General features: G+C 40.7%; 1 protein-coding gene across 1 annotated transcript in view; it reads right to left on the bottom strand.

Moving 5' to 3' along the window:
- Positions 1 to 20,330, bottom strand: part of TMEM117 (transmembrane protein 117) — a 511,337-nt gene extending 491,007 nt beyond the window's left edge. The window contains exons 1-2 of the mRNA XM_019514612.1: positions 20,306 to 20,330; positions 18,239 to 18,543 (exon numbers count right to left, since the gene is read on the bottom strand). Of these exons, the coding sequence (XP_019370157.1) occupies positions 18,239 to 18,515 (277 nt within the window). The 5' untranslated portion in view covers positions 18,516 to 18,543; positions 20,306 to 20,330. The remainder of the gene's footprint in view (positions 1 to 18,238; positions 18,544 to 20,305) is intronic.
- Between the last annotated feature and the right edge of the window lie 49 nt (positions 20,331 to 20,379).

Here is a 20,379-nt window from a genome sequence, read left to right as displayed (position 1 = left end):
GAGAAAGAAGTGCTCAGCAAGCACAAAGCCAGAACATCTGGTTTCTATGCCAAACACCATGCCCTCAACATGTTGTAAAGCGTACATCAGAGATAGGACAGGGTGCATCAGACATAGAAAGAGAAAGAATGCAGCTGTCTCTATCAGTTCTTAGCTTGCATATGAACTTGTGGTAACCTTAGCTAGCTAACATAAATTACAGCAATCAGTAACCCTCTTTACACTGCAACTTTAAAGAAAAAGGAAGAAAAGGATTTTGTCAGCTAACCTGATGACAGGGAAAACAGAAATAAGGCAAATAGAACCTATTCCAAAAATATGTATTTTATATACTCTTGCACACTGTTTGTCTTTCACTTAAGTGACTTTCTGGTGGTAGCAAAATTCTGAAGGCAAAGCCTTGCTTTCATTAACACCTCAAGCTCTCCCAAAACTCACCCTCTAAATATACCCACTTGTACATGCAAAAACAAAGGTAAGAAAAAGTTTAAAGACAATTGCAGATATGCCATAACACTGTCTTCATTACCTCCTATAGTCAGGTCTATAATCTCTTTTTTCTCACTGTATTCCAGGGAGTCCTTTCTTTAAAACAGTGGTCACCAACCAATCAATTGTGATCTACTGGTGGATCCCGGAGTCTCTTGAGGTCAATCCTGGGCTGGGGAGGGGCTATGCATGTGCGTCCATGTGTGCACACGCCTCCCCAGCCCAGCAGGTCAGCTGTGGGGGCGGGAAGGGGTGGAGACCCAAAGGGCACATGCAGCAGCGCTCGGGACACAAAGCCCAGCCCACAGCAGGAGTCACTTCTGCTGCGCACAGATTGTGGGGGGCATGTGTGCCCCCCAAATGGGGCAGCACCAAGAACTGCAGTTCCAAGGTAGGTAGCAGGACTGGAACAGGGGCAGACCCTGCACAGTCAGTGCAGGGTGGGGGATGGAGTCACAAGCAGCTCATCCAGGGGGCATAGGGAGGAGGAGCACGTAGCCAGGAGGCATGGGGGGCACATGCTCCCAAATCTGCCTATGGGGCAGGGTGGTAAGGGATGTGGGCTGTTCCTGCCAGGTTGCTCTTAGCCGGGCTGTGCTCAGGCCAGGCGGCGGCGGTGCCACTACAAGCAAGGCCATGGAAGGGGGCCACAGCCCTCCCACACCCCACTCCCAGAGCTGCAGCCGCCCATCTCAAGCGCAGCGTGGGCTAGGCCTGGTGGGAACAGCCCGGCAAACCCCTCCTCCCCCCCAAGGACATGAGGACCAGGGGCTGGTGGGCATGGGGGAAAGCAGGTTGCAGCTGCAGGCTGGAAGGCTGCACCACACTGTTCCCACTGGGCCAGCAGGCAGCTGCAGCACTGGGAGCAGGGTTTAGGGGCCTTTGGCCCCCCTCTGTGGCCTCACTGCCAGTGCCTCCACTGCCGCCTGGCCTGAGCAAAGCCTGGATAGGAACAGCATGGTGCCACCCAGCCCAAAGCCCATTCCGCCCTGCCCCGCCCCGCCCCGCCCCACCCTGCGGGCAGAACCAGGGGCATGCAATCCCGTGTGAGGCTGCATGTCCCCATTCCCCACACCCCCCAGATGAGCCGCTCACAGCTCCTTCCCCCTGTTGGGAGGAAGGGCACAGATCAAGGCCCCAGCAGTGAGGGAGGGAGTGGCAGCTAGGGCTGGGGCCTCGATCTTCCCTGCTCTCCCTCCCTTCCCCTCCCCATAGACTTACCTGCTAGGGTTGGGGGGTAGATCTTGAGTTCCCTTTAAATTCCAAAAGTGATCTCTGACCTAAAGAGGTTGAAGACCACTGCTTTAAAGTATGTTCTTTACCCTGAATTCATGGAGGATATCAGAAGAAAAGGAATCAGTGCTTCCAACTCAACTAACCTGACAGCATCTTTGAATACCTTTTTATAGAGCACTTTCTGCTAGAAAAGAGAAAGGCTTTAGTCCCAGGTGAAGCCTTTTACAACTTTTCAACAGGACATCCTGAAAGCCCATGCAAAAGACAATATTGCAATGTGATAATTCATGAAACTTACCATAAGAGGGCAGAGACCAGTTGAGATTTAAATTTAAAAACAAAAAATTAAGATAGAAAATGATGGGGAGGGGGATAAAAAGCAATTTTTAAAAATAAAAAACTTGGATTTTTAAACATTTAAATCATTTTAATGTACATTAAAATGAAGTTTTCATTTAAAAAAAACCCTAAATTCAAATTTCTTTTTACAATGATACAGCATAAGGTATACATTTATTATAAAATAGTAAGTTAAGTCAATAAGCTCCTGCTAAAAACTCTGGACTTAAAGGCTGATTTACCTCTTTATAAGAATAAGGGGGGGAACATCTAATTTTGCTTTAAAAATCTGGCACAATATTTCATGTCTTAGGATAGAGGTGGGCAAAATGGCAGATGCGGCTGGTAGCCAACTCTATTTCCCAATAGTCCCTGCCCATGTTGCTGCAGCTGGCTTCCATGGAGACACCAGGAACAGTGGGGCAGTGGCAGCCTGACTTTCCATGGAGACTGGCCCCAACAGTGCTGGTGGGGCATGTGGCTGGGTGGGGAGCTGCTCTGGTGCTAGGGCTGGGATCTTGTGGCTTGAGCTAAGGTAAAACCATGATCCACTGCCTGCACACCCCTGCCCAGGGAGTGTGAGCACAGGATCACAGCTCTGCCTCAGCTCCAGACCATGCTGTCACTGGCACAAGACCCCAGCCCTGGAGCAGCTCCCCACCCAGAGGCACACCTTGAAATCACTGCTGTGGCCAGTCTCCATGGAAACCCTGGCCCCACATTGTCACTGTCCCGCCATTCCTGGCGTCTCAATGGAAACCGGCCACAGCAACATGGGCAGGGGCTGCTGGGAAATGGAATCTGCTGCGGGCTAGATCTGGACCATGGGCCAGACTTTGCCCACCCTTGTCTTAGGGGCTTGACCCTGCCCAGGATGCAGGAACTATTCCACTGGATGCAAAGGAGCAGCAAAGTCATCCCAGGTGTTAGAACCTAATGCTGTAAGTGTAGCAAAGATGAGGAGAAAATTAGAAAAAGATATTGAAGCAAGCCTGAAACATAGCATGTGATGCAGTGCTCACTTGACGCATCTTTCAGCCAAAGATTTAAGTACTCCAGGAATAAAGGAAAATGTTGAAATGGCGAAATACTTCTGTAAAAACCAATTTGCTTCAGCTTCACTGAGAGCTGGGGGATCCAAGCTAATTTTTCCCCCAAGATGTACAACTGAATTCAGTGGTTGACTGCTTTGAGCTATTTATTGAGAAATGGCCTATTCAGATGACCATCTGTGAAGAAAATCATGACAGAACTGATGGAAGTATCACAGCTAGAGCAGTCGACACTGGACTAAAGAAAAATGCAAAAGATATGCTGAATACACTAAAATCTTTTTTCATAGCCTTGGATAAATTACAGAAAGCTTGCTGATGTACTGCAGATGCTGTTGAAATTTAGAAAGAACTTCAAGAAACATTAAAGCAAGAGATACCCAACAGCAAAGTTAAATTGCAGGCAGTAAGGAAGCAGATGGATCAAACACTTACTCAAACCTCATTTTCTTGCCAGTATTCTTAACACAAGGTACCAGGGTAGGTGCTTAATTACTGAAGAGTAATCAGTATTCTAATAATCTACCAGTAACCTACTAATCACCCGTCAAGGAGGCCAACCATAATAAATGTCAGGGTTCCAGGTGAACCATTCAAGCAATATATGTTTTCTGAGGCTGTTTTAAAGAAAGTCACCCCACTGAACTAGCAAAAGTCTCTCTAGCAAAGCACCTGGAACCAGACTTTGTTAAAATGCTAAACCAGCTTTTACCAGCAGTAGACTCTTCTGCAGGTGCATACAGAAATTTTCTTCATTTGAATGGGGTAATTCAAAGCTGAGAAATCAACTGGGAGTTTAAAAAGTAGGACAGTTTGTTTTTCTCTTCCAGTTTAAGAAAAAAGGGGGAAAATGAGATTTATGAGTTCTAAAAACTTGAAAGGGGGTAAAAAAAAATTAAAAAAAAAAATCAAAACAGCCTTGGTAAAGAGAATAATGCAAGATGGAACTTGAGCTCAAATGACATTTTGGAAAATTTCCCCAGGGTGCCCTGAAATAATTGGTTTAATTCACTAACCACAGTTCTTACTTCTAATACTATAACATTTAAAACTAGTGTTTAAAATATTTGTTAGTTGTAATGTACACCATGTTTTGATAAGAAAAAAAAAGTTTCTGTATCCAAAACTTAAAGTTTTGTTTAATAACTTTGAAGTACAGGTTTTGTGTTTAATTAAATTCAAGTTGCCATCTAAATGCAGCTTGATATAAATACAGGCAGTCCTCAACTTACAATGTTTTGAGTTACGTTTTGCACTTACAACGTTTATAAATTGACACCGTTTCAACTTTCTGATGTCAGTTTTGACTTTACAACGCATGATCCGATGCCATGCCATGCCAGCGAACAAGTTCGCTGCATCGCCCATCTCCTGTCTGTCCAAACTTCCTTGTCTGCTTTCTTAAAGAAAGTGTCCAAGACTCCAGAAAAACCTGCAACCAAGACTCCTGATAAGACTCCAGCCAACATCCCTTCAAAAAGTCCAGCCAAGTCACGTCAAAGAAGTCCTTCCAAATCAATGATTGCTATTAACAATATAAATACGTTAATGTAGCTATATTACTCATCTATAATTGATTGAGTACAAAATTCTAGGTTATTCTTGGTGAAAATAGGGTATCAGGCCTTAGTTCAGGAAGCAATCCCCCATTTATAATATCGTTTCCTGTGGGAAAAATCAGTTCTGAGTTGCAATGCTTCGACTTAACATGCGGTTCTCAGGAACCAATTCTGTCATAAGTCTGGGGACTGCCAGTGTAAGCAAAAAGTGAATAATCTAGGTAATAAGAAATATATATACATATACAGGCAACCCCTCCCCCCCTGGAGAGCCAGTATTTTTCTTTAAGTTGCTTCCATGGACAATCCTGGATTTTGTGGTTTCCACAAAATTCATGGAATTGCAAATTGAGTAGACCCCAATTATCAGAAGACTAGAGTATCATGCTGGAAACAAGTGGAACTCCTGTGACTTTTAAACTAAAAACTGGTATGCAAGCTAATATTGTACCAGACTTTATTTTTTAAAAAGTCTGGCATATTTTTTTAAATATTGTTTTAAATATTGAATTTTTTAAAAATATTTTTTCTAGTATATTTTGTTTTTATTTGAAAACAAAATCAAGGATTCATAGCAAGCAGATAAGGCTCCAAGCTTGCAGGGGGAAGTTAATTCCTACTTTTGGCGCATGTCAGATGAAGATAAAGTTAAAAAATTGTAATGAAAAAATTCAGTTTGTGATGTACCAGGAAAATGTGTACCTGTATTATGACTAAAGACCTGTCAGGCACTAGGTCTTAGGTCTTTTTCAGAGAAGATGCATCTTAAAGGTGTGACGAAGAGGAGAAGGAGAAGACAGTCCCGATGCTGCCCGAAAGCGGGCAAGAACTGGCAAGGGATGAAAGATCTCACCGGAAGCTGTGCTTCCAGAGTCTTTTCTCCATGAAGTTAAAATGGCCCCAGAGAGGGGCAGAGTTAAAAGAAGACCCGGATCGGGGAGAAGGGAGTGATGTGGCACAGGGCAGTGCAGGAGGAGTAGAGGACGACAGCTGGATCCCAGTTTGAATACCCTAGTTCTTTCATGTTTCATTTGCATATATTTTCACAAAGTCCTCTAGGCTGTTGTGATCTTAGGAAATAAATTCAGTGCTTTCATATCTCATACATCCAGCAATACCCCCACTTGCATGGCATGGGAGGGAAGCCCCATGCGCTGGAGCCAGCTACCTTCCCCACCCAGCCAGCTCCAGGACATGGGGCTTCCCACCTGTGCCGTGCTAGTACGGGGAGTGCCAGCAATACAAATAGCCCAGTGGGGGCTGCGTTCCTTACTGCAATGTTCAGCGCTGGCCAGACCCAGGCACTAGCATCCCGAGCACCCCTGCCTGCTGCTGTCCCCACACCCGTCCCACCCAACAAACGCCACATACCTGCACCTTACCCCCACAACCCCCCACATATACATAACCCCAACATACCCTATGCCCCCACCATACATACACACACACCCCCTAACCACACCGCCCACACAATATACAAGATTAAGAATGAATTTTGAGTTATTATGCAATTGTCTCTATATATGATACGCAAACACAAATCATGCCAAAAATATGTTTTGTAATAAAATGAAAATATGTTATAGTAGGTGTTTGACTCTTCGTGTATGATTTGTTTTTCTTCTGGTTCTAAGATGGCAACCCCCCCCAAAAAAAGGAGTATTTCCAAGGCCAACGGATTTCCAGTGGCAAGGTCAGTGATTAGGGATCAGACTTCTGGTCCTAAGGTGGTAACCACGGGATGGGGCAACTGTCAAGGGGCAGGGCTACCCATACAGCCTTGGAAAGCTCACCAAACCTTGAGTGGCCCTCCACTTGAAATAATTGCCCACCCCTTGTCTATTATAACACCCATGGATGGGCACAGACATGTCTGCTAGTTTACATGGCACTAAAAGTTGGTGCAGTCAATTAATGAAATCTTCCAATCAGAGGCTGGACTTGCCGCATACCATCTGGACACTGCTGCAAGAGTGAACCAAACTAGAACCTTATGGTCAGTAAACAGTACCTCTAACAACTGAATCTGAAGTAGAAACCATGCTGACCTTGTTTCAATGCCTTTCTTTTCCTGTGCATGCTAAGTCTGTTCTATGCTTTTCCAGGCATTTCTCCTTAATTTCCAGAGTTAAAGATGGGTGTTCAAAGAAATAAGAGAGAGAAACTACTGGTAAGTTGCCAACTTTTCTGACTGTCTGTAAAAATGACCCAACAGAGTTCACTAAAAAGAGTTTCCATATAAAAATTATAGTTAAAGTGAACAAAATTCATAGGAGCACAAGTCTCACACTGAGGTTCAAAGATTCATAAACACAAATCCCATTAAAGCCATAAAACCTCCATGTTCTTCCACAACAGTAGGCTTCAGCTTCATTATTATTTTTTATTAGAGATGCTCTGTATCTCATTTACTTATGCCTACATCTCCACTAAGGCTGACAACCATGAGAATGCCATGCCAAGGCATCAAAGCTAATATAATTCCTATGTAGAAAAAGAGAGAATGTAAATTCATGTTACAATAAAAGCCAAACCTTTTCAGAAAATGAAATTTTAAATACGTTTATTTTGCCTGAGAAAGAAAGCAGCTATAATACTCAAGAAAAGAACCAGATTAGAAAGTGAATATTTACACATCATATCAGGAGTAAATTCATCCCCTGGGAATGGGAAAAGAAAAAATTTGTGTTTCTGATCAGTCAAATATTCAACAAAATGAAAGGAACTTCTACAGGCTGCAAAGAACGTTTCTGTGAAAAGACAGTAGTGACAAATCACGATAACCAGAGATGCAAGATAAAAGGCCAGATCATTGACTTAAGTGAATCAGAAAGAGGTAGTTAACCATGTTAGTCTGAAGTCACGCAGAAAGCAGGATACAGTTGTGCCTTATAGACTAACTGATTATGATCAGCCTAGCTCCCTTGTGGGTCTGGCCCTATATCAAAAGCTAACAGTAAGAAAGAAAGCATTTAATTTAGAGATAAGCCATGGTAGCTTAACTTTTATCTCTCACAGGGTTAAGGTATGCACAAAATTATTTACCATAAAGCAAAGCACAAAGTTATTTATCATAAAGCAAAGTAAAGCTCTGGCCCCTTTTACATCTCAGGAAGTTCCTCGTATAACCATTACCCTAAGAGAAAAAGACAAACCAGAATGATAGCTTCTCCCTTTGCTTCATTAAGAACAGCTCTTATATTAGCATCTTTGCCCTTCTGTGGTCCTTTTCTTGGTAATTTATGTAATACGCTATACATCTATGATAGCACTTATCTCTATTTGCCCAGATTTTTTGCATACAAAAAGCTTTCCATTCAAAATCTAAGTTTCTTTTGAATTTAAAGTCTTTGAACATAAATGTCTACAAAATTGTCCAGTGTCATTGACTGCATTCTTAGCACTAATCAGGTTTGAACTATCCATATAAAATGCACAATTCAAGAAAAAATAATTACTTTTCTCATTTTGCTTTAGGGTACTTAAATATAACATTTCAGCTTAACTTTTTAAAGAACTGTAACTCATCATTTGACTTGTTATAGTCACTTGGTACCGCTAGAAGGTGCTCTTCTACTTGAAGATGACTACTTGCATTCATTCTTTTTTTCCCTAAAAGAAGGTTTTCTTGCCCAATAAGTACAGTTGTTCTTTAAGGTTCTTTATACATGCACTTTCTATGTGCTCCTGTGCATGTAGACATGCATTCCATGCATGCAACATAATTTTAAGCAACAGCCTTTGTTAGAACCATACTTGCACCCCACGTGCCCCGGTATCTCACCATATCCTGACTCACCACTCAGTTTCTTTCTTCACAAATAAGAATTCCAAATGAATACAATTCCAATTAGCTGAGATGGAAAATGGACTGTGGACTCATTGTGGAAAACACATCTCAAAGAACCACAATTCTTGCAGGAAAGGTAACTGCTTTCTTCTACAGGTAATTATCTACACAGTTATTTTCCTAGATTACTAAAAAGCAGCAGCAGCAGCAACAGCAGTACAGCTTTTGCTAAAACAATACAATAAAGCTGACAAAATTATATCTAATATAATAATACAAAGATATCATTTATGGTTATTGATAAAAAGAATGATGCTTTTCAGTCATGGCAGTTATCTCATTCCTGAGAATATGAAAAAAGGGGCCTGCTTAAAAAGTTACTGAGAAATGGACCGTATCAGAATTGGCATCTAATCTGGAATCCTATATCACAGAACAGCAGGAGAGAAATTTAACAAAACAGCAACTAGCAGGTCTCCATATTTCAGATGTGGATATATTACCCGGATTATCATCAGAAACCAATTTAGACAACTTCTGGGTGAATGTAGACTATCTATATAGATGATAAGAAGCTTAAGAAAAGATTGAAACAATTTCTACTTGTCTAAATAAAAAGATAAAGCCCTTGCCACATCTAGAGTAGGAAGCTTTGTATCACCTATAGTGGAATGAGATTTCAAGGGGGCGAAATGAAAGATGCACTGACTTAGGTAAAAGTCTGAAACTACCCTAGGAAGAAATTTAAGATTAATCCTAAAGGTGACTTTGATTTTATGGAATTGGATATACTAAGAATTTACTATAAGAATCTGTATTTCAGCAACTATTCCAATTGAGGTAACAGTTGCCTGATAGGACATTTTCACAGCCAAATGATCGGGGAAGCTGATAGGGTACTGAGAAGTGTCCCATTAAACCAGTCATATCTAAACTGAGTTCCTGAAAAAAGGTAGACTATAATTGTTAGGAAGATGCAAGTGAGAAGCTTCAAAATGATTACTGTATTTTTTCACATACAACACAACCCAGAATATAATACACACCTTGTTTCTGAAATGCAGAATGAAGAATAAAAGATTTTTTTCCAGAATTATGGTTGCATACAGTAGGGACTGTGATGATGACTACAACAACAAATGAAAGGACTGGGAAAACAGGTAGGGAATTGGGAGGGGAACAGAGAAGGGGGAAGGAAGGAAGTGTCGTACAGAGGTGGTCCATTGCATGATTGCAACAGTTAAAGGTGATGGTGACAGGCATGAGGATGCATGGGTACGCAGAAGCATGATGTGCGGTATGGTTATTGTAACAGGAATGAGAATAACATAACTAAAAATGTGTGGCTTGGACTGTCAAGTGAACCTTATTGGTTACAAGACAGAGGGACAGACAAGACAGATAGAGGACTACCTGATCTCCCCAGATTTAATTTTCTCTGACATAGCAGTGGGAGGGGGACAAATTAATGGCAAATCTCCAATAATTTGATTCTATATCTGGAAAATTATAACAAATTTATAAGTTTTCCATATACAGAATCTAATTATTGGAGGGGTCAGGTTATATTCAGGGTAATTTTATATTCAAGTAAATATAGTGCTGCCACAACAGTTGCTCTGAGCATTTATTCAGGTCATCAGGTGCAGTGATCCTGGTCCAATATTGGATCTGGGAGAGTGTCTGGAGAAACAAAGATGACTGGGAGAAAGGCTGAAAGATTCACCAGTTTAGATACTCAAAACTGTCTAGCCTATTAGAATGGCACAGACTGCTTCAGCTTTCTGAAAACTCTGGGGTTAAGGAGAAATAGCTCAAAAATCTATTCATGGGATCTGGCAAAATAGGTTGTCTATAGAACAAAAGTTACAAAGCATGCATATTGTGAGTTATACATGTGCGTGGGATAACACAAAGGAAATTAAATTGTGGCTGTAGGTTGCAAAGGTCAGTGAAAGCCAACTATTTTTACCCAATTTTTGCTTGGTTTATGCATTGCAGTGGCTTTAATGTTTTTTTTTTAAAGAAGCTTTTGTTGGCAGCTTACAGATAAAGCTATTCATCATCTCCTGCATTTTAAAGCTCCATTTTCAGGCCTTTAACAATGAGCTATAAATAGTAAAAGAATGCAATTCAAAGTGCTTTCAAATGGGGAGTCTGATTCACTGGTGCCTTGTAGATTTGGTAAAAATTTACACCTATTGAATTTCATTCCAATTTGGTTTGAACAGGTGCAAGTCCACAATGTAAAATTCTGTTCTAGTGGGGTGTTTACATTGCACCTGTCTATTGTGAAAACTTTGTGGCTTGGCAGTAGAGAATCCTTCTACTTAGCACCAAAATGCAACCTTATTTGGAACATAACACAGGAGAAGGGTGACAACAGCATTAATATCACCCTAGAAAACCAAGAGGGATGCTATATCTAAATCAAGCTACATAGGCAATTTAGACTGACAGTATTTTGTTTGTAAAAAGTATCATGGCATTATTAACTATTACAAAAGATTATAAAGAGTTAGTATAACATTTATTTTATACTTAGAGACCACAGTACAGTTGCCCGAAAGCCCACAGGGACAAAATAGCAGAAGCATCAGGGAAATGTGATAGCCCTCAAAAAGGTGAGGTCCACTTTCCTGCTATTCTCTCTCTCTCTCTCCTGGCAGGAAACGAGCACTATTCTCTCTTAAAATATATGAGAATAAGAAATGAAAAAAAAAGATGCTGTGACTCTGTTCCTAGCCCCTCTCTCAGCACAGGAATCACCACCAGGAGAACAGCCTCCCCACAAAGGCTCTACCCCTCAGCCCTGCTCCTTCAGCCAACTTTAAGTCAGAAGGACATTTTATAACGTATATACTACTAAAACAGTAAATCCTGTCTCCCTTCCTCTCCACCACAGTATGTAAGGGCAGCACGGTCATCATGAACAACAATTACTTATTTCAAGGAAAAGATTGTCTAGTCTAATGCACTGGCAATCTCCTTTTCTTGGGCTCAACCCTAGCTAGTATTACTGTCATCAATATTTTCTCCATTGTTGTGCCACCAAGTTTCCTGCACATCCACCAGTGCTCCAGAAACAGCTTGCTCTGGTTCCTCACACTAAAGTACAAGGTCTTCAACAGGACTAAGGCATCTGCAAACCTTTCCTCCACTCCAATCATCCAAAGACACAACCTACTACTTTACCTATCACAGTCCAAAATGGGAAGAAATCTCTAAAGAGCAAAACATATGTAAGAAACCAGATACCGGGTGTCTACTACTGATCCTCTGTCCAAGACTATTATCTATACAGAGCCCTGAAGAAGACAGTACAACACTACCTGCACCTAAAAAATAGCTCCCAGAAAAAATATGAACCACTGGAAACCTCAGGACCTTTTGCTCCAAATAAAAGATGTGCTTCTCCCTCCCACTTTGCTTTTTCTTATACTAATGCACAGAACATAATCAGCCAAAGAAATGTTTAAGAAAATCTCTACAAAAACAACGCCCTATACTGCTGGTGTTCGACCTTCTGGACCTACGGGCCAAATGAGTGGTGAGGGGCCAGTCCTTGAGCCAGATTTGGCACAGGATCAGAGCATAGATTCAGGCCACAGGTATAATTTAGCGCACAGACCCAGTCCTGTGCACCAGTGTGCCAGATCCATCCGTGCACCTGACCAAGCCTGTCTAATCACACTCACCAGATCTAGTCATGTATCTACCCAACCCTGCCCAATACAACTAGCTATGCACCCACCCAACCCTGTGCGCCAGATATGGCCACAGAGCAACCCTGCACGTCAGTATGATCTAGTGCATAGGGCCATGTCATTCAGTCTACAGGACTCCCCTGGGTCTGGAAATCTGATTGTAGGAAAATAGCAATTAATGCTGCCACTGCTCCCCTGCCACCAAATTTTCAGACCCATGGAACATCCCACAGGCCAAATGACATGGCCTTACAAGCTAGATTTGGCCCACAGCCTGTAGGTTGAGCACCATCACCCTATACTACCCACATAATTTGCAGGTCAGGACAGGATAGGAAAGATGGCAAACCACATACAATACAGAGAGGCACACTGCTTAATACACTACTAAAAAGGACTCCAATACTACAATGACAAGAGAAGTATAAGAACCTATTCATAGTCAGAACTGCTAAAAATAGGGGTGCACTGATAGAGATTTTTGAGCTGATACCAACAGACGATTTGTAATGAGCCATATCAGCCGATACTGATCCAATTCCGATATGCAGCCCCGCAGTGCAGAAAGCTGGTAAATCTGTTGTAGGGGAAGAAGAGAAGGAAGAGGAGTGGGAGGTAAGATGTTAGATTTCTAAATGAAAAGGAAGAAATTATTAGAAAATTTTGTTTTTCATTTATATTTAGAAGAGCGTTTGTTTCCTCCATAGTGAATGGAGTTTATTTTTAAACCAAAGCTGATTTCTGGCTGTAGGCCCAAACTGGAATCCAGTAAGCTTACACTTGTGTGGCTGGCTACATGTTTTTATTTATTTATTTCCCCAATGGATGGCTTTTGAAAAACCTCAGTCAAATTCTGTTATGGAAAGGGGGATGGGAAAGGAAAATTATTTTAGTTAATTTCTAATTAATCCTCCGGCATATATTTTGGAGAACCAAACATGTTTTGTTTAATCTAGAATATTCAAGTGACAACACTGAAAGGGCAAGTAGGCCATGAAGCAGTCAAGCAAGACCTTGAATATCTTCAGTGACATTCACTCAATTGTTGTTGAAATTCACACAGAATGAGTTACTAAAGAGAAGAACTTTCACCTATTCATTACCACAGTTCATATTTGACAGGGGCATCAATGCAAATAAAATACAATACCGTGATGGCATTGCTTCCCACTTAGTGATAAATGGCCTTGTACTATATGTTAACATGTTTTGTCTATCAACTTTTATAACAAGATGCATCTAGTTATTTCAAAATATTCATTAATCAGGAACAAGTAAATTCACTGCTTATTCCAATATCAGTTCTCTTTGTATTTAGCTACATTTTCTGTACTTAGTACCTTGCTGTCCTGGCTAAATTCTCTTCTGCATAACAGCCCTCTGCATATAATATTCTTCAGTTCACTCCCTCAATTATTATGCACTCTAACATTATACTTTAAAAGATATTCCCTTTCACCCAGGGACAGGTACATTTCAGTGGGTGGTTAAAGTATCAGATTATACATTTTGTACAATACTTTAAGATAATTTGAAATAAAGACACTTTAAAAAGTCAGGTCTTCCCAGGCAACAAAACAAGTAGGCAATCAGTCTTAAACATACTTCTGTGCCTTTTAAAACTGTAACTGTCCTTCTAGGACCACAAAATAATGCAATTTCAACAGAAAAATCTTGATTCAGTTTGATTTGGTATTTGTTCCAGTGGTCACAGACTTAAGTTAAACCTAAAAAACTGTATATTTTAGGCCTCCATATTGCAGATTCAATAAAACCTCAGTATTTGTTTGTCTCCACTAACTGTGTCTCCCATTTTAAACAGAAATACCTGACCCAAGTTACTTATAAAGTCATGTATATGACAACAATTTACCACTAAGATATTCAATAATTCCTTTCCAAAAACAATGGACACAGAGAGTAACTAAAAGCTGTAAAAACTTAGGCATATTTGTTAGCCGTTAAGCCATAATAACCAAATTTTATTCAATCTTTTCATCTTCTATCGTTTTGGATGACTAACTACAAAAAATGCATGTGGTACGTGTGGGTAAGTGTGTTATCTTAGGAGTATATCTTTAAACCAGTGATTCTCAACCAAGGTGTCTAGGCACCCTGGGTTGCCTTGAGATCATTTCAAGGGTGCCACATGGCGCCACATAATGTTAGCACTTGTACATGTGCAAACATGATCAAAGAGGAATCTATAGCATTAAAAACATTGTGAGTTCTTTGCAGTTCCTTCTGAGTTCTATTATTTTTCCATAGTCAAAAATGAGTGAAAACTAAGAGCTGGCATTTTGAGGGGTGTCTTGAATCTAATAACAGGTGCTTTGATTTTAAAAAACATTGAGAACCACTGCTTTTTCAAATGCTGATGTATTTAACGAGTATGCATGAAGTGAGAATTATAACCAAGAACCCCAGCCAAAATATATTTTCCACTTTTTGGGTATTATGTTTTTAAGAAATATTTGTCATTTTAAGTACAGGGGCTCTTTCTTAAACTGGTAGAAACTACTAAAATGGAAGAAGCATCTAAATGCTTATGTTGGTTCTCATTTACATAAGGTTGTTCTACCACACATTATACCAAACACTACATTTTAGGCCCAATCAATGGCTGAAATCAAAAGGATTTTGGCCTGAGTTAAGTTTTAAAAATGGAGCCTATAAGATACAAAAATGCAGGGATGTGAGCTGATAATGTGTGGAACCCAATTTGAATAAGAGGTAAATTTTCCACTTCACTGACTGCCGTGAATTTTTTCAGATGATACCCCAAAGCAATGTGGTACATGCACAAGAGCTGATTCAGGATTACTTCTGAGTCAGCATTTAGAACTTTGAGCGTGATTTTCAGATGTACGGTTTCATTTAATAGGGGTCATTTTGTAAGTTATTTTTTCTTTCATCAAATTCTATTTCCCTCCCCACAAGTCTAGAGTAATTATCTTTTAAAATGCAACAAAGAATGACAAGTACATCTCTCTGTTTTTCCCTCTTCTGTATTTTCTTATTCATCTACGAACTTACAATATCAAACGTAGAATTAAAAGCATAAAAGAATGCTAGAATTAACCAAATATAAAAGGTACTCAGAGATTATTCATGAAGAACATAATGGTGAACAGCCAAAAGGCACTTCTGAAATTCCATTTATTCTTACTGAACTCAGTAAAGATAAGAACTCCTAGATAATGCCTCTACCCATTGGAGACTATTTTTATAAATATACAAGTATCCATTTCACTGAAGGTGGTAGGAGTGGTAATTTGTACTCCTTATACAGGTTATCATATGCTTTCCTTTGAAGTCAGCAGAAGATATAAGAAAGACCTTACAGAACTTACTATGCTCAATGGCTTCACTGTCTATTACTAAGAAACAAAATACAGTGTTTCAAAGGAAACTATTACAGTCAAGATATGAACTTGCTAGTACTTTCACAGACTTTAATAATAATACATTGAATGGGGAAAACACCATGCCCTTATTTCTCCATTAATTCAGGAAAATATAGTCTAGAGTTGGCTCCCAGGCCTGTCACACACTCTTTATGCAGCAGTCTAGCATGTTTCAACCTAGTCTCTTACTTCTAGAACTCAAGGTAACAGTAATTGTTTAACAACCAGATGTCAAATTGGGGCACATACCAGGATTCACTTATTCTAACTCTCCCATCACAAACAATGGGCAAATTCACCAGCAGAGGATATGGGAGGAACAGAGGAAAAAAGGAAAGAAAATCTTTTTCAATCCCTTTCATCTAAACTGAACTGAACTGCATACAGAAACTGACTAAACTCTCTCAATTTCGCTTTGCAGCCTGATTTTGAGCTGAGATTTTATACTGTGAAATTAACTTGTGTTGCCTAGTTTTCCTTCTGCAGAAAGCTAGGAACAGGCTGCAGGGAGTAACTAACTCCAGTTCTCTAGGAAATGGAACTAGGCAGAAAAGCAGGAATACGGTAAACAGCAGGAAACCCCACCCCCCGTGAAACCGAGAATAAAAAAAGAAAGGAGGATAGAATGATAATAGAAATGAGAGACAACAGACAAAGAAAAAATGAAATGAAGAGTGACAGGCTATAATGCATCCTACTTGTAACTTACAGTAAACTAAAATCAGCTCTTGAAACTGCAACACCAGGAGGTATTGAAAGAAGAACTTAATAAAGCGAAGAACTGAGTAGCAGATCATTCTCCAGTTCTGCTGCTTACTTAGGATATATATACACTGCAAAATAAAAGTGCATCTGTAGTATAAGCAGGTATATCCACTCTAATTTTAATGTTGCCAGCATGAATTACAAGATTAGTAAAGACCAGGCAACACACAGGTTTCAATGTGGACAGGACAAGCCCTTTGGGGATCCTGTGTATATACTTGGGTTGCTTACCTGTATTGAAATCCATGCCAACTTGTTTTCACTATTGCTGTCAGCCATGCTAGCTAGATTAAAGCTATCTCAGGTATGCAGACCATCCAAACAATCAAACTTTTCTATGCTGCATAGACATAATCTTTGGAGTTCGCCTTCTCACTGATCACACTACAGTACTGCTGTATAAAATACACAATACACCATTTACACACGGATGCACAGATCAGTCTTTGCAAATAGTCTATATTTAGATACTGTGTTTACTGAACAGTGATTCATAGGTTATAAGGGTGAAGGGACCTCCTGTGTAAGTCTGACCATAAGACTTCCTTGAATTAATTTTTGTCAGGACAAGAACATATTTTAGAATAATGATCTATCTTAAATTAAAAATTGCCAGAGATGGAGAATGCAGTGCACCACTTAACAGGTTATCCCAATGGCTAATGACCTTCTCTTGTTAAACATGTGCACAGTATTTTAAACTAAATATGGTTAAATTCTATGTCCCAGCACTGCAACATATTTGTCTGCTAGTTTGAAAAGCCATTATCAAATTATTTCCATTCCACGCACACAACTTCTTGCAGAATGATCAAGTAACCTCTTAACCTTCACTTCGAAAAGCAAAACAGACAGAGTTCTTTGAGCCTCCCACAATAAGGTATATTCTCCAGCCTTTTAATCATTCTTACAGCTCTTCCTTGACCTGTCTCCAATTCTCCAACTTCTTTTATTTAACTGGGGATAGCAGAACTGAAAACTGTATTCCCTCAGTAGTCTGACCAGTGCTCAGCACAGAGGTAATATAACCTCTCTACCCCTACTCAAGATTCTGCTGTTTAAGGAACCGACTGCTTAAGCCCTTTAGGCCACAGCATCAAAATCTGATCTCATGCTCAGCTGATCATCCACCATGACCTCAAAGCTTTTTTTCAGACACACTGTTATTCAGGACAGAATCCACAGTACTATAATTATGGACCACATTCTCTGTTCCTAGACGAATGTCTTTACATTTTCCAGATTAAAAAGCCATCTGACGCTTATCTTCTTTTTCTCTTAATACAGGTTAACCCAAATTAATATGAAAGAGGCAAGAAAATGATTAATCAGTCACTTTATGGGAAGGTGGTTTTCTAACAATCCCCACTATAGTTCCATTAACATGGAACAGGGGAATTACCATTGCATCACTCAATTAGGTCCAGTTTGTCCTGCATCCTGTCTCGAAGAGTGGCCAACACCATGTGCTCCAGGGAAGGTGTAAGAACTCTGTGGCAGGCACAGGTGGATTAACCTGTCTCCCGACATCCCACCCTAGGCAAGGCTCAACCTTGTTTCTAATACTTCAAATGCGGTTTAAGCCCTGACACAAAGCTGAATATCCCTTCCAAAATTTGGAGTTATTCATTATGAGAGCTCAGGATAATCTTGATACCCATATAAATATCCAATCCCTTTTTACATCATGTTAAGTTTGAGGCCTTAGCAAGGCCCTAGCATAAGCAGACATTAATTTCCATATAGAGGTAATCTGTGATATGACTTCTTTCATTCTGTATGGCATTATTGTTATTATAGACAGTTTTTATTGCAAGAGTTAAAAATTTGTAAAAGAAACAGCCATAAGGTGCTAGCATTAACAGTAAGTCATCTAGTGAATTAGAAAACTTACCAAATAAACGCTGATGGAACAAGAATTTCCCAGCTATCAGTCCCGTGAGAATGGCAAGTAGCCATAGAAATACTTTTAAGAATCTCCAGCCACCTCCTTCAGGGTATTTATTTGATACAAATGAAAAGCAGTTTCCAACAACAATAACATTGGCTTCCGTTTGACTGTGAGATACTGGATCTTCAGCAAATATTAAAAAGTTAAAGAAGATCACCAGGTAAGCCACAACTAAGCGAGACCACGGATGCTGGAAGTAGTAACGGAAGTCTTTATCCATCGTTGAATACTCCAGTGCAGCTGTTTGCCTGTAGAAGAGATACATGTATGCATAACGTCATAGATCTCAACCTTCAATGCAGAAGCTGACTACACATTTCAAAACTGTAACCAATATAAAATCATATTGTTTTGCCTTTTATGGTTAGACTGGTTCAGTGATAAACAATTCCAATCAAAAGCATTGTTAGACCTAGGTAGGGAAAAGTGGTAACTTTCTGCCAGTTTCAATAAAACCGAAGTATATTTAGGCAAAATACTTGTATTTAAAAGCCCTACATATTCTTATTAAAGAACAGTTTCTTTAACATAATCATGGCACACAGGCATCCAAAACTTGTTTGGCTGCATGAAATTCAGGATGTCTTTCTTAAGCACTCCAAAAGGTATTGCAGAGCCTCCACCAATTTTTATTGCAAAAAAAAAAAAAAACGTTCAAAGCAAACCTATGACTACATATATCCTACCCTTTTAAGAAGAGCCTGGACTGAAAACGAAGTGGGCCATTGTTTCATCATCTGAGAGCTTTATGTGCATAACTCCCAACAACAGAACTGAAGGAATGAACTGACTATCCATGGAACAAATCCCAGACTTAATCTGCAAGAAGCCTGATCCAAAGCCCGGTGAAGTCTTTCAGTTAGCTTCAGTGGGCATGGCATGAAGGCCAGAATGAAGGGCAGTCATATAAACAAGACACTAATTTCCTGCACCACAAACAACTTTGCAGGAACACAAGAATTATATTTCGAACTTTGACTATTTTCTTTTGCTAAACGACAACTGTGAAAAATCCAATGGAACAGGGCATAGGCACGTTACCACACACTAAATATTTGCCTTTCTTTGTTCACACCAAACTAAGCATTTTATGTAACCATATTATTTTGTATTTGTCCACAAACAAAGCTCCTTCTGTTGTGGAATAACTACAGTCGTTCAACGGAGCCACAGTCCAGGGAGGGAGGAAAAAAGAGCAACCCAACAATTCACTTGTGCAGCATCATCTTCTGATAGTACTGTATAGTCTACAGAATAGCACTGTACAGGTCTTCCTGGGTCAAATGACCCGAAAAAGAAACAAAACAAACCCGAAATGGGCAGTTAGAGAGCTCCATGGAGTGTTTATGCCAGAAACATTTGTTTCTGTGAGAGATACCTCTGATAAGAAAGGCTCCTTCTGTAATTATGTTTTTCTAAAATTCATCAGTTGTATCATCTGAATGCTACAGGATAAAATTGACTTCACAGGACAAGGATGCCCAACTGCAGGTAAATTAATGAAACAGATCCAACCTAACAAATGATCTTAGAAAAGGTGCAGCATACATGCACACCTTCACCAGTTAAAGGAACTTTGTGAGGGAGGAAAGGGGCTGGAGGCAGGAGGGTCTCATCCAACCAGTCTAGGGCAGGGGCTGGCTCTCCAGCACCCTCTTACTTTCCACTCGATTATGGGGGTTTTTTGAGTGAGGAAAAATAACAGGGCAATTCTTTGGTCGCAGCCCCCCGGGAAAGCCTGCAGCCGTCTGGGTGACTTTGTGGATCCCTATATGAAACCTCTGGGTTCATCTGGGGAATGGGGTTTAATGACTCTGGAGAGGACCTCGCGGGCCCAGGTGAGAACCGCGGGTCCCACCCCGCCGTCAGGGGACAAAGCGCACAGGACAAGACATCCCACCCCTTCCCGCCTCCGGCTCCCGGGCCCTCCACCGCCGCATCTCCACCCAACCCAGCCGGGGGCCTGGCTCTTGCCGCGCCTCCGGGAGCGCTGCCGCCCGCCGCACTCACCGGGGGCGCCGGAGCTGGCTGCAGCCGGGCGCAGGCGGCTGCTGTCACTGCGCTGCTGCTGCTGCTGCTGCTGC

This window comes from Gavialis gangeticus, unplaced genomic scaffold (genome assembly GCF_001723915.1).
Source record: "Gavialis gangeticus isolate Ggan-Ray unplaced genomic scaffold, GavGan_comp1, whole genome shotgun sequence".
Lineage (NCBI taxonomy): Eukaryota > Metazoa > Chordata > Crocodylia > Gavialidae > Gavialis > Gavialis gangeticus.
This window is presented reverse-complemented; position numbering and strand designations above follow the sequence as displayed.